The 27,617-nt window shown below is 37.3% G+C and overlaps 1 protein-coding gene across 2 annotated transcripts in view; it reads left to right on the forward strand.

Annotated features, from left to right (window-relative positions):
• The window catches only part of LOC150095727 (P2X purinoceptor 4-like), a 196,231-nt gene that overhangs the window by 130,223 nt on the left and 38,391 nt on the right, over positions 1-27,617 (forward strand). For both annotated transcript variants that reach the window (XM_090410186.1, XM_090410185.1), the window contains exons 8-9: positions 21,662-21,792; positions 26,114-26,261. In XM_090410186.1, the coding sequence (XP_090266312.1) occupies positions 21,662-21,792; positions 26,114-26,261 (279 nt within the window). The remainder of the gene's footprint in view (positions 1-21,661; positions 21,793-26,113; positions 26,262-27,617) is intronic.

Consider the following 27,617-nt stretch of genomic DNA (forward strand, 5'->3'; position numbering starts at 1 on the left):
CTTGTCTCACTCCTCTTTTGATGTTAATATCACTGGTGGTAATGTTGTTACATAAGTACATAAATTACTGCTCAATTTCACCAGCATCTGCATATCTTTGTGTTATACAAGAGAAATAAACAGTCACTTTGAAAAAATTGTTTCCACCAAGTTCTGTAGCTCACAAATTTGTGCACACAATATTTCCACAGTATTTCAAATCCCTTAAATTAGGCATGCTTAAATGCATTGTTATTATCATCATCGTCAATGCAAAACAGGCAAATCACACACACACACACATACATATTAACAACAGACATAATATACTGGCCTCATAGCCTGAGTTGCTGCAGCTGTAAATTCAAATCAAAGAACCAATTATCATCATCTGACCATTTATAGAGTACAATGACTTATTGCAAGAGGCTCTTACTATCTAACACAATGCTCATCAAACTGTGCTTGGAATTTGTTCACTATTTCCACTCTCATGCAATGCATTCCACCTCTCTCCACCATATTCCAAATAAAAAAAAATCTTTTTTTTTTATGTCAAATAGGAACTATGTTTATATTTCTACTACTTTTGTGAAATACTTTGTTTCAATTCATCATAATAACATGAATAAACTAAAAACTAGAAAGCCAGTAATAACAATTAACATCTTTATTGAAAAATATTTGAAAATGTTTCAACAATGGAAATTGTGGATTTTCTCTTACACTGGCTGCTGGTTTGTGGATTGCTGTATCTCTGGTAGGCACAATTGCATTTTGATGGATTACTGAAGACCAGACTTGATGTAAAATCATCTCTTGAATTTTTGTTACACTACAGAGGATGCCTCAGTATCAACAAACTGAATTTCACTTTGTTACTATTATATTGGCATTTTGTTTCCATTGTATGTGCTGCCAGCCCTGATTTGTGCTTTCTTTCATTCTCAATATCCTTAAAGTGTTCCAATCGGTATATATCTCACCAGATTTGCAAGTCTGTACTATATAGTGTAGACCACAATCGCAAATGATTTTGTAGACACCTGGTTTTTTTTGAGTAGCGGATGTGGAGGTTTCAAGTGTTCAGACAGTACCATCGACAGGGTGTAGCTTAGAGGCAGCCTGCCTCATGGTGTGGCTTAATAAGGGTGCTTGTTCAGCCATATTGCGGTAGGTGCCGTTGCTATGCTAACAGGAATTGTTAGCGTAGCGATGCCACCTACCGCGATATGGCTGAATGAGTTTACCTGAAGTTTTTCCAAGCTTAAACTGATTAAAAATTATTTGCGAACAGCAATGACCCAAGAAAGATTGGTTGGTCTAGCAACTACATTGATAGAGGCAGACATAGCTTATAATTTAAATTTAGAAGAGCTTATAAACAGTTTTATTGTGCTATCTTCCCATCAACCAAACATTTAATTAATGTTATTATGTAATCATTTTACATTGATGTAATAAAAACAAAATAGCAATTGGAGATTTTCTTATATTTTTATTATAATCCATCAGGGGCGATATTTATTTGTTTGCCTCAGGGCGCAATCTAATCTGCGACGGTCCTGTTCAAAGATTTTGTTGATTGGGTAGAAGGTTACTTTTAAGTTGGGAAAGCAGTCTTGCTATTTTATGTGTGATTGATTGATTGCATATATTATTATCATTATTATTATACTGGCACCTCCATGGAGTCTGAAGACTACTTATTGCATGAGACCCAATCTATCCACATAATCTTTCATACCTCTCCTTGAACCCACTAACAGACAAAGCACTCACAACTGACTGGCAACCCATTCCACTCATTCACAACTCTCCAAGAAAAAAATCTAATCCTCACATCCCTACTAACTACACCTTTATTCAACTTTCAGGGATGACCTCTTGTTCTGGTACTTCTAGCCAAGTGCTGAAACATTACCCCTGCATCTATCCTATAAAACCCTTTAAGCAAATTAAATGTCTCTGTCATATCCCCTCTTTTTCTCCTATCAACCAACTTCTGCTATTCACACACCTTCAATTTATCTTCATAGGGAAGATTCCACAGGCCACTCACCATCTTGGTCACTTGCCTCTGAATCCACCACTTTCTCATCTCCAAGAAACCCAGGAGACCAGACTTGAGCACAGTAAGCCAGATGTGAGCGTATCAAGGCCTTATAAAGAGGAATAACAGTTTATTTTTTCACTTGGTTAGAGTATAATAAAATTAGTTTAATCCTTTATCCAAGTGTGAGCAAACAAAGTTTGCGCCTGAAGTATCTTCAGGACTAGGGTAAAGTGATACAACACCAGGGCAACTCGTTGCAAAGGTGGAGAAAGCTACCAACACTCCTAACTCAGTATCTCCTATAATGCAAAACACATCTCCTTGCAGATATGTCTAATGTTATGCATTAAAGGAAGGGCCACTACCCAGACTAGTTTCGACCTTTATTGAGGTCTCTTCAGTGGGAGCCAGGCCCTAGTGGAAATACCAGGCAGAAGCATTAGCAGGTCATCTCTACCTATAGGAGTTGCCAAATGGTGTGCCACCCTTTTTTAATAAATTACTCTGGATTTAGAGAAAGATGTTGAAAGTTTATTTTTTCACTTGGTTAGAGTATAATAAAATTAGTTTAATCCTTTATCCAAGTGTGAGCAAATAAAGTTTGCACCTGAAGTATCTTCAGGACTAGGGTAAAGTGATACAACACCAGGGCAACTCGTTGCAAAGGTGGAGAAAGCTACCAACACTCCTAACTCAGTATCTCCTATAATGCAAAACACATCTCCTTGCGGATATGTCTAATGTTATGCATTAAAGGAAGGGCCACTACCCAGACTAGTTTCGACCTTTATTGAGGTCTCTTCAGTGGGAGCCAGGCCCTAGTGGAAATACCAGGCAGAAGCATTAGCAGGTCATCTCTACCTATAGGAGTTACCAAATGGTGTGCCACCCTTTTTTAATAAATTACTCTGGATTTAGAGAAAGATGTTGAAAGTTTATTTTTTCACTTGGTTAGAGTATAATAAAATTAGTTTAATCCTTTATCCAAGTGTGAGCAAACAAAGTTTGCGCCTGAAGTATCTTCAGGACTAGGGTAAAGTGATACAACACCAGGGCAACTTGTTGCAAAGGTGGAGAAAGATACCAACACTCCTAACTCAGTATCTCCTATAATGCAAAACACATCTCCTTGCGGATATGTCTAATGTTATGCATTAAAGGAAGGGCCACTACCCAGACTAGTTTCGACCTTTATTGAGGTCTCTTCAGTGGGAGCCAGGCCCTAGTGGAAATACCAGGCAGAAGCATTAGCAGGTCATCTCTACCTATAGGAGTTGCCAAATGGTGTGCCACCCTTTTTTAATAAATACTCTGGATTTAGAGAAAGATGTTGAAAGTTTATTTTTTCACTTGGTTAGAGTATAATAAAATTAGTTTAATCCTTTATCCAAGTGTGAAGATACTTCAGGCCTAGGGTAAAGTGATACAACACCAGGGCAACTCGTTGCAAAGGTGGAGAAAGCTACCAATACTCCTAACTCAGTATCTCCTATAATGCAAAACACATCTCCTTGCGGATATGTCTAATGTTATGCATTAAAGGAAGGGCCACTACCCAGACTAGTTTCGACCTTTATTGAGGTCTCTTCAGTGGGAGCCAGGCCCTAGTGGAAATACCAGGCAGAAGCACTTTACCCTAGTCCTGAAGATACTTCAGGCGCAAACTTTGTTTGCTCACACTTGGATAAAGGATTAAACTAATTTTATTATACTCTAACCAAGTGAAAAAATAAACTTTCAACATCTTTCTCTAAATCCAGAGTAATTTATTAAAAAAGGGTGGCACACCATTTGGCAACTCCTATAGGTAGAGATGACCTGCTAATGCTTCTGCCTGGTATTTCCACTAGGGCCTGGCTCCCACTGAAGAGACCTCAATAAAGGTCGAAACTAGTCTGGGTAGTGGCCCTTCCTTTAATGCATAACATTAGACATATCCGCAAGGAGATGTGTTTTGCATTATAGGAGATACTGAGTTAGGAGTGTTGGTAGCTTTCTCCACCTTTGCAACAAGTTGCCCTGGTGTTGTATCACTTTACCCTAGTCCTGAAGATACTTCAGGCGCAAACTTTGCTTGCTCACACTTGGATAAAGGATTAAACTAATTTTATTAAATTTTATTATAAAGAGGAACAACAACTTCCTTATCTCTACTTGTTAATGTGTTTCTTTACTAGCCAAGTAACCTTATGGGCTAATTTAGCAACCTTAGTAATATGTCCTCTAAACTTTAAAAATCTCTAGCTTCATCTGTTTCCTGGAGTAGAGTGCCATCAATGTGATACACAGCTTATAATCTATTTATCCCAAAATGCATAATTTTACATTTCTCAACATTAAACTTACATCCATTATCTTTGGCCCATACTGACAGCCTGTATAAATCATCCTATCCCTCCATATACCATTTTTTGATATCTATCCAGCAGCCACCCTCTTATTCACTTAACTAGTGTCATATCCATCCCCATTTGTTCTAATTTGCATAACAGAGTTCCATGTGGTATTCTATCAAATGCCTTTGCAAAATCATCTTGTATCCATTTCCTTTATCCAACTCAGCTGTTACTCTATTAAAAAAGTTAGTAAATTACTAAGGCATGATTGACCCTTCACAAAGTCATGTTGATCTTCATACAGTATCATATTTTTATCTACTCATTCTTGATAATATACAACCACACCTGAGATACTGATTGGTCAATAATTTGTTACTGCAGTCTTAGAACCTCCCTTATGCAAAGGAATTATTTGCCCTTTTTCTACTTCCTTTGAACTCTACCAATGCTGAGACTTAAATTAAAGAGCCTAGTCAAAGGCATTGCCAGTTCCCTTGTGCATTCTCACAAAACTGTAGCTGAAATCCCATCTAATCCCACAGCTGTATTTATATTGAGATTATGCAATATCCTAAGAACCTCCAATTCATCCACCTCTGTTCTCACTTTAGTGTCTTTCATATAAGTTAAAGAAGTAATCTTCAGTTTCCATATATTCTAGAAACAAGATCATATGTTGATTCAAGGTAATTTTATGTTTTTTCAGACTAAATCAGCATGGTTTTTTTTATTAAACAATTATATAGAAGTATCACTGCCCCTTTGTATTCTTGGTATTTTTGTTGTATAATTGTTTTGTAGGTTGAAATAATTTTTTTTTTTTACAAATTTTTTGTTGTGGTCATTTTTTGAAAGTACACAGTACTGTAGCTCTTGATTTCTTTTATCTATGTTAGTGAAAACTCTGTATTGTGTAAGGAATGGATAATGACTGTTTTTACACTGGATGGTGAGGATAAGTTGCGTGTCCTGCATTAGTTTGTGTCTGTAGACTGAGAAGTTGGCATGTCCTATGTGAGTCTTTGACTGCATGGGGTTTTAGGGTAATAATAATAAAATTGAGTATGTTTTGTTCTGATATCTCAACTACTGTAACCAAAAATAGTAAAGGTCTATTTCTCATCATCATCATCATCAAATTCCTGACATGTACCCTCAAGGGGTGTACAGGATATGACAGTACTACATGAAAAATTTACATCATTACTAACTTCCTATCTACAATTTTCCTCCAAATCAGTCTGTTACTTGTCAAGACTCCAATAATATTATCAGATCTTATATTACTATCGTCTAAGGCACATTGTACCGTATCAATCCACCTATATGTTGGTCTTCCTCTGGGTCGCTTTCCTGCCAACCTGACAGAGAACACTTGTTTTGCTAATCTTTCCTCACTCATTCTGTTTAAGTGACACCATACCACCTGAGATTAGCTCTGCTAATGCATTCCTGGATGCCGAATGTCAAGTTCTTTCCTAATATCCTCATTTTTAATATGATATTGCCATTAATGCCATCTGTTCACGCCTCTAATCTTACTCAGGACTCTCATATCTGCAGTCTCTAGTCTTTGGTCAAGTGTTTTACTTCTGACCCAGCTCTCAGATCCATAAGTTAAAATTGGTTTGAACACAGTCTTGTATACAGCTAATTTAGTATTCCGACTAATTTCTCTCTTATTCCATATGAATTTATTCAATTGACTTCCTACCATACCAGCTTTGTTGATTCTGTTGTCTATTTCCATATTTAATTTACCATCTTCAGTAAAAATCGTGCCTAAGTAGCTGAAATGTTTTACTTGTTCCACAGGTTCTCCATTCACAACACAGTTGACATTTTCAATTATTCTGCCTATTTTCATTGTCTTTGTCTTTTTATTGCTGACCTTCATACCATATCTATTACAACAGTTATTCAATTTAGTAAGAGAATCTTGCAGACTTGTAGTGGATTTATTTAGAAGTATAACATCGTCCGCATAAAGCAAAGAGCTGACATTAACATATCCAATTCTGATATCATGTTTAATACCACTTTCCTTCATAATGTGATCCATATAGATAATGAATAACAGAGGGGATAATGTACATCCTTGTCTCACACCAGATTTAACATTAAACCATCTTCCTGTACTTCCTTCAATTCTATCTGCTGACTTATGACTCAAATAAAGACTAAGTATTGCTTGATAAAATGCCCCATTGACACCATATAACTGTAGCGTATTGAATAGCTTCTCTCTTGGCACCTTATCATATGTCTTTTCCAGATCGACAAAACTTAAATACAGATCTTTCTTATATTCCCATGCTTTCTCAACTATTTATCGTAAAGTGAAGATCTAATCCTGACAGCCTCTATTTGGCCTGAATCCAGCTTGTTCTTCACCAAGCTTTTCTTCCATAATTCTTCTCAACCGTTTCTCAAGTATGCTTGCATAGATCTTGCCAGGAACACTCAGTAGGGAAATACCTCTGTAATTCTCACATTCAGTTTTATTTCTCTTTTTATATATGGGTACTATTAGAGCTCTACTCCAATCATCGGGAATTTGTCCCTCTGTCCAGGCTTTCTGAACTATGCAATGCAGCTACTGTAAGACTTTTATACCACCTTATTTCAGCATTTCTGGTCGAATATCATCTACTCCTGTAGAAAGTATTTTTAACTTGGGTATAGTTATGTTAAAGATACCAAGCAATTTTAAACCTGGTTTTACTCCATTTTTTCCAAGTAAGCAAACAGACAAAATGTCAAGTTTGCGCCTGCAATTTATGCAAGACTAGCTGATCCCACAGGTAGTGGGATCCCACAGGTAGCCTTGGTCTTGCACTACCTGTGGGATCAGCTAGTCTTGCACAAATTGCAGGCGCAAACTTGACATTTTGTCTGTTTGCTTACTTGGAAAAAATGGAGTAAAACCAGGTTTAAAATTGCTTGGTATCTTTAATCATCTACTCCTGCTGCCTTTCCATGTTTTAAGCCTTTGATGGTTTTTTCTACTTCAAGTATGGATATGTATTCCTGACTGTATGCCTGTTGAGTGTTTTTTTACCACTGTGCTCTCACTGCTTGTTTCATTTAGCAATTTTTCGAAGTAATTACTCCATACTTCAAGGATATCTTTTTCTCCTGTTTTCATGTAATCTTTATCATATCTAACTCCTTTTACAGCGCACTCTTTCCTCAACATAAGTTTCCTAGTTCCTCTTTCCTAGTTTTACACAGTGTTTAGCTTTCTTACATTTGTCTCTGTATTCTCTAAGAGCACAAGCTGACTTATTTGCCAGGAACTTTTGATATGCTTTCTTCTTTTCCTTCACTGCCACTTTAACTTCCTATGTCCACCATGGAGTTCTGATTTTTCTAACCTTGCAGACAACCTCACCACATGCCTCTCTGGCTGAATCAATCAGGGTTTTCTTCAACGCTTGCCACTGAATCTCCAAGGTTCGGTTCCTGTTCTCAAACTCTTTCATTTTTTCTTCAATAATCTTTGTGTATTTTAGTCTACAGTTCACATCTGAGAGCTGCTAAACTTTTATTCGCTTTAAAACTTTCTTACATGTTATTCTTTTCAATACGAAATTCAATTTTATCCTGCTCAAGACTAAATAGTGATCGCTTCCAATTTCAAATCCTCTGTACACTCTGGTGTCCTGCACAGGGAGAAAACATCACTATCAACAATAACATGGTCAATGAGATTTTTCTTATTCCTTGCCTCTTCTCTCTTCATGTGAATTTGTGCACATTTTTATGTTGGAACATGGTGTTAGTAATAACCAGTCCATGTCCTGAGCAGAAATCCAACAGGTATTTGCCATTATTATTGGCTTTGCTCTTTTCTCCAAATTTTCCCAAAATATTTTTGTATGTCTAACAATCATTTCCTGCTCTGCTATTTAGATCCCCAACAAGGACCAACTTTTCCTTTTTCATTGTGTCAGTTGCTTTTTCTAAAGCATCAAAAAATTCTTCCACTTGAACCTTAGTAGAACATTCTGTGGGACCATAGGCACAAATAAGTCTCATTGTCCAATTCCCCATTCTGATATTTGCCCACATCACTCTACTTGAGACCGCCTGCCATTCAAGAAGATTAGCCTCGTATTTTGTGTTGCATACTGTGGCTACTCCTTCTTTTCCTTGATTGTCATTTCCTGAATATAACATTTTGTATTTATTGCTCAGAAAGATCTCACCAGTTTTTGTCTTTTTTGTTTCAGTCACTCCTATTATGTCGATCTGGTACTTATCTAATTCCTCAGCTAGCTCCATTTCTTTACCATTCAGGCTTCTTATGGTGATAGTACCGATCTTTAACTCTGGTAATGTTGAGTTGGGGTGTGCTTTCAGATTTGTTCCAGTAGCTGACTTTTTGCTGTTCGCCCTGGTTCCCTGGCGAAAACAATGGGGCCTTGTTTAACCGGGCGATGCCCCAGCTGGCATGAAATTTTGTCATGGTGTACCATCATTTTCTATATTGGTTTAAGCCAATAAGAATACAATTTGGTCAGCTAAATTCCAAATTGACAGCACATCCTCGTTCGTTCATTATCCAGGTAGATAGCCATTAGGGTGCACCACAAGAAGGTGAGGATTGGACATTAGATCAGAAGCCCTGGTCTGTTCTTTGCATTTCTTTCTAATTCAATTGTGAATTTAATCCAAGGATGAATGTTGTTCAGGAAGGTGACAAAATCTTCTAATTGTGTAATAGTACTGGGACCAGATGATAAAAATATCATAAATATATCTTCTTAAATTTTTGATTGTGTTGCTTGGTTTTCAAGGGCTATTTTTTTTTCAAACAACAATTCCATGAATAGGTCAGCTAATGTAGGAGGAAGGAAGAGCCCATTGCTAGTCTTTTCTGTTCAGAAAGATCTTCAAATTAGAAAAAAAAAAAAAAGTACTATTAATACAATGTTTAAAGAGGTCCATGTGTTGAGGCTTAAGTGCTGTGAAGAATTCATGTTGGAGGTTTAATAGAATATTATTACCTCTATGGGCATTTGCAGGCGGCCTAGGATTAATTATAATTAATGTTTCCCAAATTTTGGGAAGTTTAATGCAACCGTATTTGTTTAAATTTGGTTGATTCCTGAGTGCAGATGCAGATTCAAAGAATAGTCTTTCTTTTTTTAATTTACTATGGTGGAGCATGGCAGTTTTTTTCCAGGAGGTCCTGTGAGTTGTATCCAAAACATGGTCTGCAAGGCCAGAGTGACCATAATCGTGATTGCAGATGTATGACTTATGTTCTTCTAACCGGATTGTTGCTGATCTGCCTGTCTGTCCAAAGTAAGCCAGTTTACAGGCACAAGGTACTCTATATACTCCAGGCACTGAGAGAGGAGGGAGCTGGTCTTTGGTGGAACGGATAAAGGTAGCAAGTTAACGGTGGGGCTTAAAAGCTGAATGGAGGTTGTACTTTTTAATGATCTGGCTATTTTTTCTGATGTACCATGGATGTAAGGTATGGTGATGGCATTTCTGAAGTCCTTCTGAAGAGATGGTTGGGGAATGGGGAAGGACTTGATTATTTTTTTAATTCTGTAGTCATTATAGCCATTGGAAAGGAAGGTGTTGTGTATGTGTTTGATTTCAGTTGAAAGGGCAATTTCACTGGAACAAAGATTGTGGGCTCTATTGGTAAGAGTTTTAATAATGTCATATTGCTGAGAGGGGTGGTGGTGGTGGTAGAGTTTGTGAATGTATTTGCCTGTATGAGTAGGTTTTCTATATACAGAGAAAGAAAGGTTACCATTAGGAAGGCATGTTACTAAGGTGTCTAGGAAGGGTAAACAATTGTTATTTATCTTTTCCATCGTAAACTGGATTCTTGGATGTAGACTGTTAAGGTGACTGAGGAAGGAATCTAATGTGTCTGGGCCATGAGGCCAAATAGAGAACACATCATCTACATATCTTAGCCAGATAGAAGGTTTTAGAGGGAAAGAATCTATGGCTTGTTTTTCAAAATTTTCCATGTAAAAATTGGCAAGAGGAGGTGAGAGGGGGAACCCATCACAGTTCCCTCTATCTGTTTGTAGATTTTGTTCTTCCAAGAAAAATAACCAGAGTAGATGGCAAAGGAAAAGAGCTCTAAGATATCAGAAGGAAACACGTTTTTTAAGAGTGTTAAGGTGTCAGTTAGGGGAATATTGGTAAACAATGAAATGATGTCAAAGCTATTATTTAAAGTAAGATTTTCAATTAAGTTTTTAAAGTGGGTAGAGTTTTTTACATGAGATGTGGTGAGACCAGTGAGGGGGGGGGGGGTTCAAAGATTTAGCTAGCTGCTTTGACAGTTTGTAGCAAGGAGCATTCGTGGCATCTACTATAGGTTTTAGGGGGGAATTAGGTTTGTGGATTTTTGGTAAACCATATATATACAGGGGGGGAACAAGAACCGAATGGTTTGAGTTTCTTTGTAATGTCAGGAGGCCAAGAGGACACTTTTTAAGTAGTTTTTTTAATTTTTTAACTTGGGTTTTAGTGGGATCATGTTCAAGCGGTATGTAGGTAGCACGATCATGGAGAAAAATATCCATTTTCCGATTATATTCTGAGGCGTTTAAGAACAACGGAAAATGGATATTATTCTCTGTGATTTTTTAAGTAGATTAAGAAACCTACTTAAAAAAGTGTCCTCTTGGCCTCCTGACATTACAAAAAAACTCAAACCATTCGGTTCTCATCCCCCCCATATATATGCTTTACTGAAAATCCACAAACCTAATTCCCCCCTAAAACCTATAGTAGATGCCACCAATGCTCCTTGCTACAAACTGTCAAAGCAGCTAGCTAAATCTTTGACCCCCCTCCCCCTCACTGGTCTTACCACATCTCATGTAAAAAACTCTACCCACTTTAAAAACTTAATTGAAAATCTTACTTTAAATAATAGCTTTGACATCATTTATTGTTTACCAATATTCCCCTAACTGACACCTGAACACTCTTAAAAAACGTGTTTCCTTCTGATATCTTAGAGCTCTTTTCCTTTGCCATCTACTCTGGTTATTTTTCTTGGAAGAACAAAATCTACAAACAGATAGAGGGAACTGCAATGGGTTCCCCCTCTCACCTCCTCTTGCCAATTTTTACATGGAAAATTTTGAAAAACAAGCCATAGATTCTTTCCCTCTAAAACCTTCTATCTGGCTAAGATATGTAGATGATGTGTTCTCTATTTGGCCTCATGGCCCAGACACATTAGATTCCTTCCTCTGTCACCTCAATAGTCTACATCCAAGAATCCAGTTTACATTGGAAAAGGAAAATAATAATTGTTTATCCTTCCTAGACACCTTAGTAACATGCCTTCCTAATGGTAACCTTTTTTTCTCTGTATATAGAAAACCTACTCTAACCTAAGGTATATGGAATACCTTACATCATGCAAACATCCTCTTAAAACACCAAAAATATCTTGATGATATTTTTATCATCTGGTCCAGTACTATTATGCATTTAGAAGATTTCGTCACCTTCCTGAATAGCATTCATCCTCTCATTAAATTCACAATTGAATTACAAAGAAACAAATCTTTATTGTTTTTGGATACACTAGTTGAAATATCAGAACAAAACACACTCTACTTCTCAGTTTACAAAAACTAATTAACAGAGGACCCACAACTTAATCATTACCACCCAATGCAAAAAATAGGCATCATCTGTTCCTTATGCAATAGAGCCTACGGAATTTCCATCAATGATAAAAGAAACCAAGAGATAATACAGTATCTTAATTGTGTCCTTCCAAAAAATGCTACACAGAACATTAGTTCAAAAATTCTGTTTCAACCTTCAAAACAATCAGAACAACAACAACAAAAAAAAAAGACAAGAATACAAAGGAGCAGTGATTCTTCCATATACAATTAAGCCATCCTTTCCTCTGTCCTCTACACTTCAGTTTCTCATGATTTCACCCAGATAAAGATAAAGCACCCTCATAAATTGATCACTGAATACCTCAACAATGTCTTCTGCAGCAGTTACCATTTCCCATGGGTTATTACATGTTAAAGAATACCAAGAAATCATATACTTAGTTTTAATCCTTTTCCCAAGGAACCAAAAACAATGTTTTTCACGTCTGAGCTACTGTATATAGAGGCTAATGACTTCATATCACTTGCCTTACTATGTATATATATCTCATATACAAATAGCCAAAAGGTGCTTGACCCTATTAATAAAAATCTCTGGATGAGAGAAAGATGTAGAAAAGTTTTTTACCTTGGGTTTATTATACATTGAATATACCAAGAAATCATATACGTAGTTTTAATCCTATATATTCATATCTGAGCTATTTGTATAGAATACTTGTATATATGAGATATATATGACTTCTACATTACTTCAATCTTGGTATCTCTCCCAGGTCTGGTTCCCATTGATGAGACTTCAATAAAGGTCTAAACCAATCTGGATAGCGGCTCTTCCCATTATGCATTGCATTTATACATGCCTGAAAGCGGGATGTGTTTTGCATTATGGGATACATAGTAAGGCAAGTGGTTTGAAGTCAGTAGCCTCTATATACAAGTAGCTCAGATGTGAATATATTTCACATGCATAACATCGTTTTTGCTTCCTTGAGAAAAGGATTAAAACCAAGTATGTGATTTATTGGTATCTTTAACATACCATTTTCCATTAATATCATCTTACCATAATCATTCTTCTTTCTACTTTGCGCATATCTTAAAAAAACTCTCTAGGGGTTTTCTTTGGCTGATTTGCTAATTTCTGCTCATAATGCACTTTTGTTGTCCTTACTAACTCAGTCACTCTCCTGGCTTGCTCTTTATACTCTTCATGTAACTGATTATTGCCATTATTCATCTTGTACTGCTTCCAAATGCATTCCTTCTTTTTCCAGATTTCATGCTTAATCCACTCATTCATCCATTTTACACCTACCCTATTCAGCCTTTTGACCTTTGGAATACATTTACACATTGATGCTGTTATGTATTTCTTTGTCAGTTTCCAAGCAGCATTTATTTTCTTACTGCTCAACTCCTCATTCCATGCTATAGCCCCAAACTGTCTCCTAAGCTTGTCATGATCACCAGTCTTGTACTGCTTCCTCACAGAGGGCTGCATATAGCTAGCCACAACCCAGATGATTACTTCATGATCACTCTCACCAACTGGAGGACAGTTCAAAACCCCACTCAAAACCTTGGATAAAATGATCAAATCTAAAATGCTCAGTCTTCACGTGTCATCCTTTACATGCTACCTGAGACAGTCATCTCTCAAGAACTCAAGAAATTCAATTTTATTACTCTCAGATTCTATCTCTTCATTCCAATCTATACCACTATAATTAAAATCGCCCATAATAATCATCCTTCCTTTTCACTAATCCAAGTTGTTTGTACATTTCATCACCACCTTCACATTCCCTGGCCTATAGCAACATCCAACTAAATATATCATCCTGTCAACCTCCACCTCACTTCACACTGCCTCATACCCATTGCCAATATTTTGATCTTTCATGTCTACCTTTTGTGCACATAATTCCCCTGCTATCATCAGTAGCACTTCCCCTCCCTTTCTATCCTCATGAAAAACACTGTACCCTTCAATTTCTATTCCAGTGATTTTCAGGTGAATACACTCAACACTCAATGAAATCATTTCATATTCCTGGCATTTGTAAATAAACACAGCAGTTCACTTTTAGGTCTATAACCAGTCCCACCCAAGACACTTGTTGGTTGTGATTTTTCTACCACACCTGCCCAATCATACATTCATACATTCACTACTACCGCCAACTTCCACTCTCCCTGTGCCATGACTATGTGTCCACCCAGGCTTCTCCCGTTTCCCTGTTCCTTTCGCATTCCTGTTCTCTTTCCATCTCTTATGCTACTACTGTTTCCATTGCCAAGCACTTCTGTCTCTTCAATACCACTCTCCTGATCTTTCACTTCATCTCTTACTTCTGATCTCTTGCTTGCATCACATACTGCACTTCCATCTAGCAATAGTTTCTCCAGTTCACTCACTCCAAATGCCATACTTCAGCAACACACTGACAACCTTTCCCACTATGCCGTTATCTTTCACTCTTCTCAGTAACCTCTTGATATTCACCCTTACATTCTTCTTATATCCATTTAAATCATTTGTCCCCACAACCACCACTAATTCTCTTGCTTGTTTTCTCCTCATGTTCAAAGTATGAATTATCTTGCTCATTCTCCCTCCTGGATAGCAAACCTTATGGATTATCTCAGTAACCACCATAACAATGTAATCTCCCTACATTGCTATTCTTGAATCATTCATCACCTCTTTTACCCTTTTTTCTTTCATTCTATTCTTTTACATACTTTTGTTTGTTTTCATTAAACATCTAATATCACTTTGCATATTCCTCATTTTATTTTTTCATTTCAATAAGTGTTTCTTAAAATCTTTCATTCTGACAGTTTCACTTTCTGTCACTCCCATAGTCTCACTATCTATCGTTCAGCTGTACCTTACTTCCTTTTCCTCATTTATACTTCCTTTCACTCCCTCAGCCTCACTAGCTTTCATTCCATTTCTGTTACTTTTATTTATGCTATCTTTCACTCTGTTTCACATTCATTAACTCATATTCTAACAAAATATTTCACTTCCTACAAATCCATACTTTCTTTGGTCTCCTATTCAGTCTCTCCACAAACACATCTCTCACTTTTCACCATGCATATATATTATACTTGCGACATTGATCCATTTTTGAAAAATTGACATTGTTAACAGCACTTCATTTTCACAACGCTTGCCTAATCACATCATTCGATGCCTGTGTGGTTGATCTCATGAGTACATTCGAGCAAAATCATCAATTATTATGCAAAATGGCACTTATCTTTTCAGGAGCTCTTTACTAACACTATGCAAGTTATGGCCCTCTGGTGGCTGAGTAAATTTGATGTCAACAAGGCCATGGGACTTGATAGTATATCCCATGTGTCTTGAGGGAATGTTCCAGGTAGTTAACAACTTTAACTCATCTTTTTAACATGAGTCTTGAATTAACCCAAGTTCCAAATGAATGGAAAGAGGGGAAAATTGTTCCACTTGATAAAGGGGGGGGGGTGATAAGACTTAGGCTTTGAATTATAGACCATTCTATTTCTCTGGAGTTGTGGTCAAAGACAAAGAGAAGCTAGTGAGGACAAGGATTCAGAACTAGGTTGACAGCAGCAGACTTCTCTTTGATGGACAGCATGGGTTTACTAAAGGAAGATTGTGTTTTAGTAATCTGCTTACTTATTATAACAAAGTGACTGGGATGCATATACAGAAATATATTTCGATTTTGCAATGGCCTTCGATGGACTGTGACAAGCTAGTAATTAAATTTGAACAGATGGGGTTGAATGGTAGATTAGTGAGTTGGATTGGAGATTGGCTGTGTGATAGGTATCAGCAGGTTGTGTATGGAGAATGATATCCCAGAAGCAGCAGGTCACTAGTGGTGTGTCCCCAGTGGTCTGTTTTGGGGCCATTGTTGTTTAATTTATATGTAAATGACATTGGAAGGAGCTTAAATGAATGGAGATATACAGTTGTTTGCAGATGAAGCAAAGTTGGAGAGAGTTGTGAAAAGTAGAGCAGATGTTGTAGCCTTGCAAGAGAACTCGAATAGACTGTCTGAATGAGCGAATGTGGTGTGGAATGTCATTTTAAAGAAGCAAATGGGAAGCAAAGATGATGGGGATCCCTTAGAGGAGATAGAAGATCTGGGAATGATGATGGATAGGGACTTGAAATTTCAGGGACATTTTGCAAAAATTGTGAGAACAACAGAGTGGATTATACTCTGTTGTTGCAATGTTGTGAAGAACACTGACATGTAGAAGTAAGGATATTATGATTCCATTGTACAAGGCTTTGATCAGACTGCATATTACTCTGCACAGATTTGGTCACCTAGTTTTCGAAAGGATATTGGGTTGTTGGAGAGGGTTCAGAGACAACTGACTAAGTTGGTTTCTAATAAATTTAGTTTAATCCTTTATCCAAGTGTGAGCAAACAAAGTTTGCACCTGAAAGTATCTTCAGGACTGGGGTAAGGTGATACAACACCAGGGAAACTTGTTGCAAAGGTGGAGCAAGCTACCAACACTCCTGTCTCAGTATCTCCTATAATGCAAAACACATCTCCTTGCGGATATGTCTAATGTTATGCATTAAGGGAATGGCCACTACCCAGACTAGTTTCGACCTTTATTGAGGTAGAATGGGAGTTCATGCCTTTCATCACTGGCCTCTTTAGATTTAAAAAAAGTTGTGCTGAGAGTCAGCTTGATAGTGAGAGAGGAGGAGAAAAGATAGAGTGGATAGTAGTAGATAGTTAAAAGAGGCCTCAGTCGATCTACTTGGCCTGACTTAAATGTCAGCACCAAGCAGATCTCTGACATTATCTCCCTCCATCCGTTCTTTTCAGCTTTCCCCGGTCAGTCACCTCTTCAGGTGTCTGCCCGAGGAAAGTGGGGAAAAACAAATGAAAGAAGCACCACATGAAAAAGAGGAACTAGTAAATAACATTAAAAATTACATATGACAATTTGTAAGAAACTAGGTAAATTCTGAAATTTCAACCTGAATGACCAGTTTAATACTGAGAAGAGCGGGGGCAGAGCCTGGCCTGGGTGATGCAGCCCACAAGGAGCTGCACCGCCTCGGTGTAAGCCTTCGCAGCCCAGGTTCTCAGGATACCCCCTCCTGTGTGGAATAGAGATAGACCTTTTTTACAACAAAAATTCTAATCTGAAAGAGGACAAAAAGAAGAAAAAACAAACCAGAATTTTTTTTTTTTTTTTTTCTCGCTCTGGCAGATCGATACTAGGAGTCGACTGACTTGTTAGGCGAGGTTTAAATCCTCCTGCTGTCTATTGTTGTGGGTTTTAATGATGAGATCTGCTAATTTGTCTCCACGGACGTGGTTTAGCATGTAGAGGCCTCTGTGCAGTGCTAGTCCCACGTCGTCCTCTGCATCGATAAGACCAATGATCTTTTCAGGAGTGATTTCATCTATATTATCGACAAACACGTCATTCCATTCTGCACTGACGACTCTTGGCCCGTTTTGTCCTGTGAGTATCAGTTGAATGTCTCCGAATGTTTCTATAGCTTTTCTTAGTCTCGCCGCCTCCTCGGGGAAATCTTTTAAGAGATGCAATATAGGTGCATTGGCCTTTGCATGAGGGAACGTTGTGGGTTCTGAAGTTGACTTTATATTTCCAACTTGTGCTGGACTTCCTTGTTTCGATTTTTTAATATTTACTTCTTCAGGGCTGGCTGGCCTCGATGAAAACAGAAGTTCCGAATTTTGTAATGATCGGATCAGCCAGGGTAATCGTGAGTTACCCGGGAGTGAAGAGGCAATGTTTTAAATGTGGAGCCCTGACTCATCTCAGGGCCCAGTGCCCGAAGTTAAAGTGTAAGAACTGCCTAACAGCGGGTCATACACTAGCACAGTGCCAATCGGCATGCCTAAAATGCGGCATTAAGAGCCATAAAATAGACACCTGTCCGGACAGAAATCTGGCCGAAAAATTGGGAGGCACTATTACGCCCAACACGGAAACAACAGCCCAAAATGTTATTGGCGCAGAACCGAATGAGTTCCCCACCCTGAAGGCCGCGCATGAGGGAACAACAAAGAATCATGCCGCCACCTCGGAAACACTGCCAAGTACACCAGTGGAGAAGCCTGCAACCAGGAAAGATGAAGGGCAGGAGGAACTGGCCACCGATCAAACCGCCACTACAGACGTAGCAACCGAAAATAACCAGCAGCACCAACAAAACGGAACTATCACTGCAGTCACAATAGACGAGGACACGGAGGCAGTAGATATGGAAATCAACAATTCAGAAACCACACAAAAGAGGCCAGCCAGCCCTGAAGAAGTAAATATTAAAAAATCGAAACAAGGAAGTCCAGCACAAGTTGGAAATATAAAGTCAACTTCAGAACCCACAAAGTTCCCTCACGCAAAGGCCAATGCACCTATATTGCATCTCTTAAAAGATTTCCCCGAGGAGGCGGTGAGACTAAGAAAAGCTATAGAAACATTCGGAGACATTCAACTGATACTCACAGGACAAAACGGGCCAAGAGTCGTCAGTGCAGAATGGAACGACGTGTTTGTCGATAATATAGATGAAATCACTCCTGAAAAGATCATTGGTCTTATCGATGCAGAGGACGACGTGGGACTAGCACTACACAGAGGCCTCTACATGCTAAACCACGTCCGTGGAGACAAATTAGCAGATCTCATCATTAAAACCCACAACAATAGACAGCAGGAGGATTTAAACCTCGCCTAACAAGTCAGTCGACTCTTAGTATCGATCTGCCAGAGGAAAAAAAAAAAAAAAAAAAAAAATTATGGTTTGTTTTTTTCTTCTTTTTGTCCTCTTTCAGATTAGAATTTTTGTTGTAAAAAAGGTCTATGTCTATTCCACACAGGAAGGGGTATCCTGAGTGGGCTGCGAAGGCTTACACCGAGGCGGTGCAGCTCCTTATGGGCTGCATCACCCAGGCCAGGCTCTGCCCCCGCTCTTCTCAGTATTAAACTGGTCATTCAGGTTGAAATTTCAGAATTTACCTAGTTTCTTACAAATTGTCATATGTAATTTTTAATGTTATTTACTAGTTCCTCTTTTTCATGTGGTGCTTCTTTCATTTGTTTTTCCCCACTTTCCTCGGGCAGACACCTGAAGAGGTCACTGACCGGGGAAAGCTGAAAAGAACGGATGGAGGGAGATAATGTCGGAGATCTGCTTGGTGCTGACATTTAAGTCAGGCCAAGTAGATCGACTGAGGCCTCTTTTAACTATCTACTACTATCCACTCTATCTTTTCTCCTCCTCTCTCACTATCAAGCTGACTCTCAGCACAACTTTTTTTAAATCTAAAGAGGCCAGTGATGAAAGGCATGAACTCCCATTCTACCTCAATAAAGGTCGAAACTAGTCTGGGTAGTTGCCCTTCCCTTATCTCAGCTTGGGCCTGGCTCCCACTGAAGAGACCTCAATAAAGGTTGAAACTAGTCTGGGTAGTGGCCCTTCCCTTAATGCATAACATTAGACATATCCGCAAGGAGATGTGTTTTGCATTATAGGAGATACTGAGACAGGAGTGTTGGTAGCTTGCTCCACCTTTGCAATGAGTTGCCCTGGTGTTGTATCACCTTACCCCAGTCCTGAAGATACTTTCAGGTGCAAACTTTGTTTGCTCACACTTGGATAAAGGATTAAATTAAATTTATTATACTCTAACCAAGTGAAAAATAAACTTTCAACAAAAATAAGTTGGTTTCTGGTCTCTGGAATGTGGAGTATGAGAATAGATTGAGAGAATACAAATTGCAGAGCCTAGTGGATAAAAGGAGTGGGGGACATAATCAGGACATATAAGTTGGTAAGGGGTAATTACCAGATTAATGTGGATGAAATTTTTTCGCAGAATGTTTGGAGATAGGGGCGAGAATAAGAGGCCTTTCTTGGAAGCTGTATAAGGAAAGTGTGAGGAAGAGGGTAAGGAGTTGATTTTGGAGAGTGGTGAGTGATTGAAATGCACTGCCTGAAAGTGTAATGAGTGCAGAGAAAGAATGAATGCATTTACATCAAGGTATGATGAGCTGTGCATGTTAGAGTGAGCCTTCCTGCAATGAAGCTCTTGACTCCATGGAAGACTGATGATGATAATAATAATAATAATGTCTGCTATCATAAGTTAAACTTGTTCTTAGGTTTATCTTCAATTTGAAATTTAAGTGAAGAGAAACATAATTGTTGGGTTTGACTAGGTCTAAGAATTGGGCCTAGCTTTTAGCTTTCTGCTATTTTAATTAAAGGCTTATACGAGGGGGGTCTTAAAAGTTCTCGGCCTAACAATGAAAAAACGGATTTATAATTTCAAAATTATTTTTATTTTTCAATATAATCTTCCTTAAGACTAATACATTTATTCCAGCAATGCTCGCTTTAATAAATGTATTAGTATTAAGAGAGAAAGACAATAAATGTATTGTCTTTCTCCCTTAATACTAATACAAAGAAAAATGCTGACCATCAAGGAAGAGTTTTAGTGTTGGGAAGAGATAGAAGTCAGAGGGAGCCAAATCTGGGGAATAGGGTGGATGTTCCAACAATTCATAGTACAGATCCCTTAATTTTCCCATTGTCAAAACACCTATGTGAGCAGGTGCAATGTCCCGATGAAAGATGATTTTGTTCTTCTGCAAACCGGGTCTTTTCTCACAAATTTTTTCGTCTAGTCTGGTTAAAAGATCGGAATAATATTCCCCAGTTATTGTTTTACCCTTTTCAAGATAATTAATAAACAAAATGCCTTTAGCATCCCAAAACACCAATGCCATGGACTTTCCTGCTGATGGAACCAACTTTGTCTTCTTTGACAGCTTCTGTCCACTGTTTTGACTACTGTTTGGATTCTGGTGTGTAATGGTGAATCCAAGTCTCATCGATAGTAATAAATTAATGCATAAAATCAGTTTTATTCTTGTTAAAATGCTCCAAGCACTTCAGAGATTTTCATGCGAGTGCTTTTTTTTGATCTGTTGTGAGCAAGCGCAGCACCCATCTTGCACAAAGCTTTTTCATTTGCAATTCTTCATGCAAAATATATCCTACACATTCTTTTGCAATGCCTATAGTCTCAGCAATTTCATGCACTTTGACTCGCAGTCATCCAATACCATATTGTGCGCTTGATCAATGATTTTTGGTGTTGTTACATTTTATGGACATCCTTCACGTGGATCATCTTCAAGGCTGATACGGCCATGTTTAAACTTGGCAGCCCATTTCTTAATTGTCAAAAATGAAGGAGAAGAGTGCCCATAAACTGTTATGAACTTTGAATAATTTCTTTTGCCATTAAATCTTCTTTTACAAAGAATTTCGTAACCGCACGATACTCAATTTTATCCATTTCAAGGGATACAGACAACACTTTTGCTTCAGACAGCTGTATAAAACAAACTACTTGATAGAATGACTAGTAATTTCACATGGATGCTTATGACAGATGTACCAATTTAGGAAAAAAAAATTGTGCTGATAGTGTTGCCATCTATGGTCGAGGCTGAGAACTTTTCAGACCAACCTCATATTTTTACATTTTAAAAATTTAAATTGTAGTTTATTATATATGTAATATTTATCTGAATAATAATAAGCTTAATTTGTTTTATATTTTCAGGGGGCTGTCATTGCAATTGTTATCACTTGGGACTGTGATTTTGATTATGACATACACTACTGTATGCCTTTTTATAAATTTAGACGGCTCGATAATCCCAGAACTCACTTAAGTAAAGGATGGAATTTTAGGTTAGAGTCTGTTTGCAGATACTCTTTGCATATTCTTACACAGAGTGTTTTTAACTGTTGCTATATTATTTTATTAATGACTAATATCATTGACTTACAAATTAATTCACTTCACTTATAAATGAAGGTTTGCACCTGAAGTATCTTCAGGACTGAGGCAACTCATGGTAAAAACTTCCAATATCTTTCTCTAAATCCAAAGTAATTTAATAATAAGGTGAGACATCTTTTTGGCAACTCATACTTCTCCATTGCTTCCGCCTTGGTATCACCATCTATGGGTCTGGCTCCCACTAATGAGACCTCGATAAAGGTCGAAACCAGTCTGGGTAGTGACCCTTGAAGACACGTATAATGCATAGCATTATACGTGTCTTCAAGAAGATGTGCTTTGCATTATGGGAGATACTAAGACAAGGAGTGATGACAGCTTGGTCCACCTTTACCACAAGTTGCCTCAGTCTTGAAAATATTTCAGGCACAAACTTTGTTTGCTTAAACTTGGATAAAGGATTAAACTAAATTTATTATACTTATAAATCAACATTAACATAGAACCTATCACAAAATTATGACTGAATTGCTGGTCTGATTGACTGAGTGGGTGGTACACCCACTTTCCAATCAACAGGATGTGAGTAAATATCTCATGGCAGGCATAATTATTTGTGAATGTCTAAGTCACAGATGAATTTTATCATCTAGTATGAGACCACTCATATCAATTTTTATTTCTTCACTTATGAAAGTGAAGAAATAAAAATTGAAAAATAAAAAAATCCACTACTCCACTTATGCAGAGCCCAAAATGACTTGAAGATTCGTGTTGGTATTCACGATTTTGTAACTCTTAACCCATCAACATTCCTAATACAGTGTATTACTGTGAAAGTGAATCTCATCCACACAAGGTTTATAATTTTTATGAGTGGGAGTCACTTTAAAAATAAAATTTTAAAAACTCTCCAGTTGAATTTTTGAGTGTTTGAAGATTATTTTAGATTGACAGAAGATATGAAAGAGCAACAAAAAGAAGCAAAAACTAAGAGTGTGATAATTAAGAATATAAGTTGGCTGCCATGGTATGAGAGGAGGGAATTGAGAAAAGGGCAATGATTGTGAATGAGTCATTTACACAAGAGGAATGGTATGCAATTTGTAGATGTGTGGAACAAATTTGATGGATGAAAGGACTTATATATGACCAATGGATTGTCCGTAATCAAAAATTGTAGAAATTGTAGCCGAAACTTTTTTTCTTTTTTATCAGGATTCGTGACTATACTGGCATCTCTACTAAAAACAGCTCCTGATAAAATATCTCAGCATATGCATCTTTTATTAGGAGTTGTTTGAGCTGTTCTTGGTAGAGATGATGGTATGAACTTTGTTAGCTAGCAGTAATTTCAGGGAAACCTTTCTTGTCGTAACTTCCTGAGCAGAAGTTTTAACTTACTGCTATTGCAAACACTCTGGCCTGGTTTCCCTTTGTGGGTAGACACGTTCAGCTTTTTGCCACTAGTCAGTCACTTACTGTGTAGATGCTTCAGACACTTTTTCTTTAGCTTCTAGTTGATCAGTTGCCATATGATAACTTCTATCTCCTAGTCTTCCTTAAGCCTTTTTCTTCTGGATTCAGTGGAAGAAATGAAGGATTGCCCTCTTGTAGGTTCTTTGTCTGAAATTAAGGCCTCTCTCTCTCTCTGTCTCTTTCCTTCTTGGTAGTCACATCATGGGCCTGTTGAAAGTAAAAAAGGGCAAAGAGTCCTGGAGATAGTAGAAATGGTGGTAGATGAATGTGCAAAATCAGGGAAACTAGAGTTATTAAAGGGGGGGAGCAGATATGCATATTTTAGGGAGATAGTTGAGTGTGTGAATGTGTGTAATATGCCCAAGCGAGTAGGAAAGACCACGAATCAGAATGGGATAGTTAGTATAAGGCATCAAAGTAGGGATGGGATAAGTCGGCTTCTGCAATTCATGTATACAAATGCCAGAAGTATTAGGAACAAGAGGGAAGAATTTTTGGCTTGGTTGGCACTTCCAGACCACAGGTTATTGGCATTAGTGAAACATGGCTGACAGAAGATGACACAGCTAGTGGGATTGCATGTGAGAGGTATGGTGTGTTCAGGAGAGACAGGGAGAATAAAATGGGGGGAGGTGTGTTATTGATGATAGCAGATGAGCTACAGCCAAGGAGAATAGAAGTGGAACTGCAGGATAGAGAAAAGAGCACATTTGAGGCTATTTGGCGTGAGATTGAAACTAGCAGATCAAAATATACAGTTCGGTGCTGCTATAGACCAGTGATGGAATAGATGGTGGAGATAGTATGCATAAGCAAATAGAAGAAATGAGTAGAAGGAGGGTAATTATTATAGGAGATTTCAACTATGGTAACATTGATTGGAAGGAGGAGAGGAGACATGGAAGAAAGGAATTGGATTTTATGCAATTATTGAGGGATAACTATCTGCGACAGCATGTAATGGAAAATACTAGTGGTCAGAGAGTGCTTGACCTAGTAATTGCATCTGAGAATTTGGCTGTAATGAATATGACCACGTTGCCACCAATTAGTGAGAGTGATCGTAGGGTCTTGACTTGGGAGGTGGCTAAAGGTGTGGAATTTACAATTAAGACAGGGTACATGTGGAATTATCGGGCTGGTAAGTATGACAAACTTAGGAAATTGATTGGTTCAGTGCTATGGCATGTACAACTGCAAAGGCTAGAAGTTGATATTGCATGGAAGGCAGTTAAGAAGTGTTTACATGAAGCAATGGCTGACTGTATACCTAGAGTATGAATAATAAATCAAGTAGGGGTTAAATGGATGAATAACACCATTAAGCTTGAGCTGAAAAAAAAGAAACAACTATGGAGGGAATTTAAGGAGAAAGGTGACTGGCAGGCACATGAACAGTATAAAGCGCAGGACAGAAGGGTAACGAGTGTGGTGTTGGATTCTGAATGAAGAGAAATTAAAATTATTAATACTCCCTTCAGAATCCAACATAATCCACCATATCAAAGACTACATTTGTAGATATTATTTAATGTAAATCTCTTGTTATAAACTATTATTCATATAATTACCTTTGAGTTTTTTTTATTTAATTATTTAATCTAGGATATGTATTAATAATGGAAAGGACTCTATAAAAATAACGTTCAGATTATTTTATTTATTCCTATATTAATAGTAGAAGAATTTGTGTTCATCATATTTAATTATATATTATTTGAATTGAAAAATATCCTTTTATTTTATTTCTGTATGTAAAGGTATAATGTTATGTAATGCTTATGCTTATGTACTGCTGTAATTGTTGTCATGGAGACGGAGTTAAAAATAGAAGGCGCGAGCGTAGTACCGCGTGAGTTATGGATGTGAGATGGAATTGATATGAGCTAGACGGTGAGAACAAGTTTTGGTGGGAAAACATAGTGAAAATATATAAACGGAAAGTGAGAGTAAACAAGAGCAGTGGGTCAGGAGTTGGTCAAAGCAGTTGGTCGGCAGTCAGTCAGCACTAGAACTAGGGACTGAGTACAATTGGAGCACTCAGCACTAACGGCACTGAGAACAGTATAATAGAGATGAGGAAATAATTTATTAACAGCATGGAGCTAAGTAAGAGGCTGTAGTACAAAGAATTAAGTGCTGTAATCAGATTACGAAGGATTGAAAGGTAAATTGACAACTCAGAATATTGATATGGAATTCTGAAGTTAATGTTGTATTCCAGAGCTTTCAAGGAAGATTAGTAGAAAGCTGATTCTATAGCAAAGTAGTATATGGGGAATAAGTAGATTTTCTAGTGCAAGTGTGTCTGCATTTGTGATGTGCTGAAATTAAAGATTAAGTTAATTTAAAGAAGATTACTTTTGAAGTGTGTAGCTCCAGTGTGATAATTATCTAAAGTTTTAAGTGTGCCTCAGTGAATAATATGTACAAAGATTTATTCTGGTAAGAACAGTTGTACTTTATAGCATTTTAGAGTGAAGTTATAAGAGTTATCTCCTTCTGTTAAATCCTAACATTAACTGTGGTGTTTATGCTGAAATTAGCCGAAGCTAGAAGATTAATAGTCTTCCAACCTTAAAGTGAATGACACCAAATGAATTATGGTTCATATGCCAAAAATGGGTTTGCAAATTCATTAGCTGTAATAATAAGTGACCACAATGTCACAAGAATACTATTGCTGTGAAATGCATTTTTCATAATTATTATATCTTCTGCCATTTGAATTTCTGTAACATTTGAAATAACTTTGCTATTATGTGAACTTTTCTAAATTTACTTTTGTAGGTATGCTAAATATTTTGGAGAAAATCAGAGGACTTTATATAAAGTCTATGGAATAAGATTTGTAGTTCTTGTTAGAGGACAAGGAAGAAAATTTAGTGTAATTCCATTGTTTTTAAACTTGGGTTCAGGCTTAGGGCTTCTGGCAATAGTAAGTATACTTTTTCTTTAATGTTAACATTAATGCTGTCACTTGGACTTAGTAATAACCATCGCATTATTTCACTTTTGAAAAACAGTTAACTTTATTCAAATTAGAAGTCTGTTAGCTGCAGACTATTGGTCTTACTTTTGGAGTGGTGTCTCTAAGTGCTTCCTAAAAATTGATGACTCAGTAGAGTCATCAATTTTTAGGAAGTAACAATAATTTCTTCAATTATAGTAACATTTTTAGGAAGTAACAATAATAACTTCAGTAACAATCAGTGATAGTTACTGAAGTAACTATCACTGATTCACTCTTTTACACAGTTCTCTACAGATGTTTCCATTGTCACTGTTTGCACGCACTTGCCTGGATAGAGCATGGAATTGAATGGAGACAGCATTCTTACTGTTTAAAAAGCAAAAGGTGACAATTTATACATTTTGTGTGTGCAATTGCATGCAGGCATGTGTGCATGTACAGGAGCATTATAAAGTCCTTGTGCTGTTTGAATTTTTTTTATAACTTCCATTTTATATATGATAAAATCATTCTGAAGAAAAAGGTAAGTGAAAGAATCTATTACAATTTTACATACATTTATTCTTGGGGGTTGTTAATTCTCAACATGTCTGCCATCATTACATATACAAACCAAGATACAATTCTGAGTTCTGCAAATACGTTTTGCAGTTGATTTTCAGTAATACCTGAATCACATTAGTTTTACTATTCTGCAGATCATCTAAAGAGGGAGTTTTGTTGAATTCTGCAGTTAGGCAGCATTCAACTACTCTCCTAATTAGGCAGTTTCTGAGTGAAACTGTCTAACTATGAGATCAAACCGAGAAGGTGTACCACATTGCTTAAACACTGTATCACCTATGAGCCCTAAACATGTTAGTTCAGGAATAAAGTAATTCTGGAGCATTTCCAAATGACGCTCACCATTAACAAGCATCCTTACAAAAAAGAATGGCCCAATTATACAGTCTTTTCCTAATGCACACCAGACATTGACCTTAAGGAAATATTCCTCATCTTCTTGTGACTTTTCAGTGCCATATATATATATATATATATATATATATATATATATATATATGGTAGTTATGTCTTTTAACCTTACCACTAATACGAAATGCTGCTTCATAAGAAAACATTAGATGCTCCATAAATTAAACATTACTGTCAAGTTTTTCATTAAATTCATGACAAAAAATGAATTGTTTGTGGTAATCTACTCTTCCAGCAACATATGGTGGACTTGAATTGCATAAACTTTCATGTGAAGTTTCATTCTGAGAATTTTACACAGTGTTTTACATCAGGAATACCCAGAGAAAACGAGGATGGCTTAGA

The sequence above is a fragment of the Typopeltis vanoorti genome, chromosome 20 (assembly GCF_054136105.1).
Source record: "Typopeltis vanoorti isolate ZY-2024b chromosome 20, IOZ_Tvanoo_1.0, whole genome shotgun sequence".
Classification (NCBI taxonomy): domain Eukaryota; kingdom Metazoa; phylum Arthropoda; class Arachnida; order Uropygi; family Thelyphonidae; genus Typopeltis; species Typopeltis vanoorti.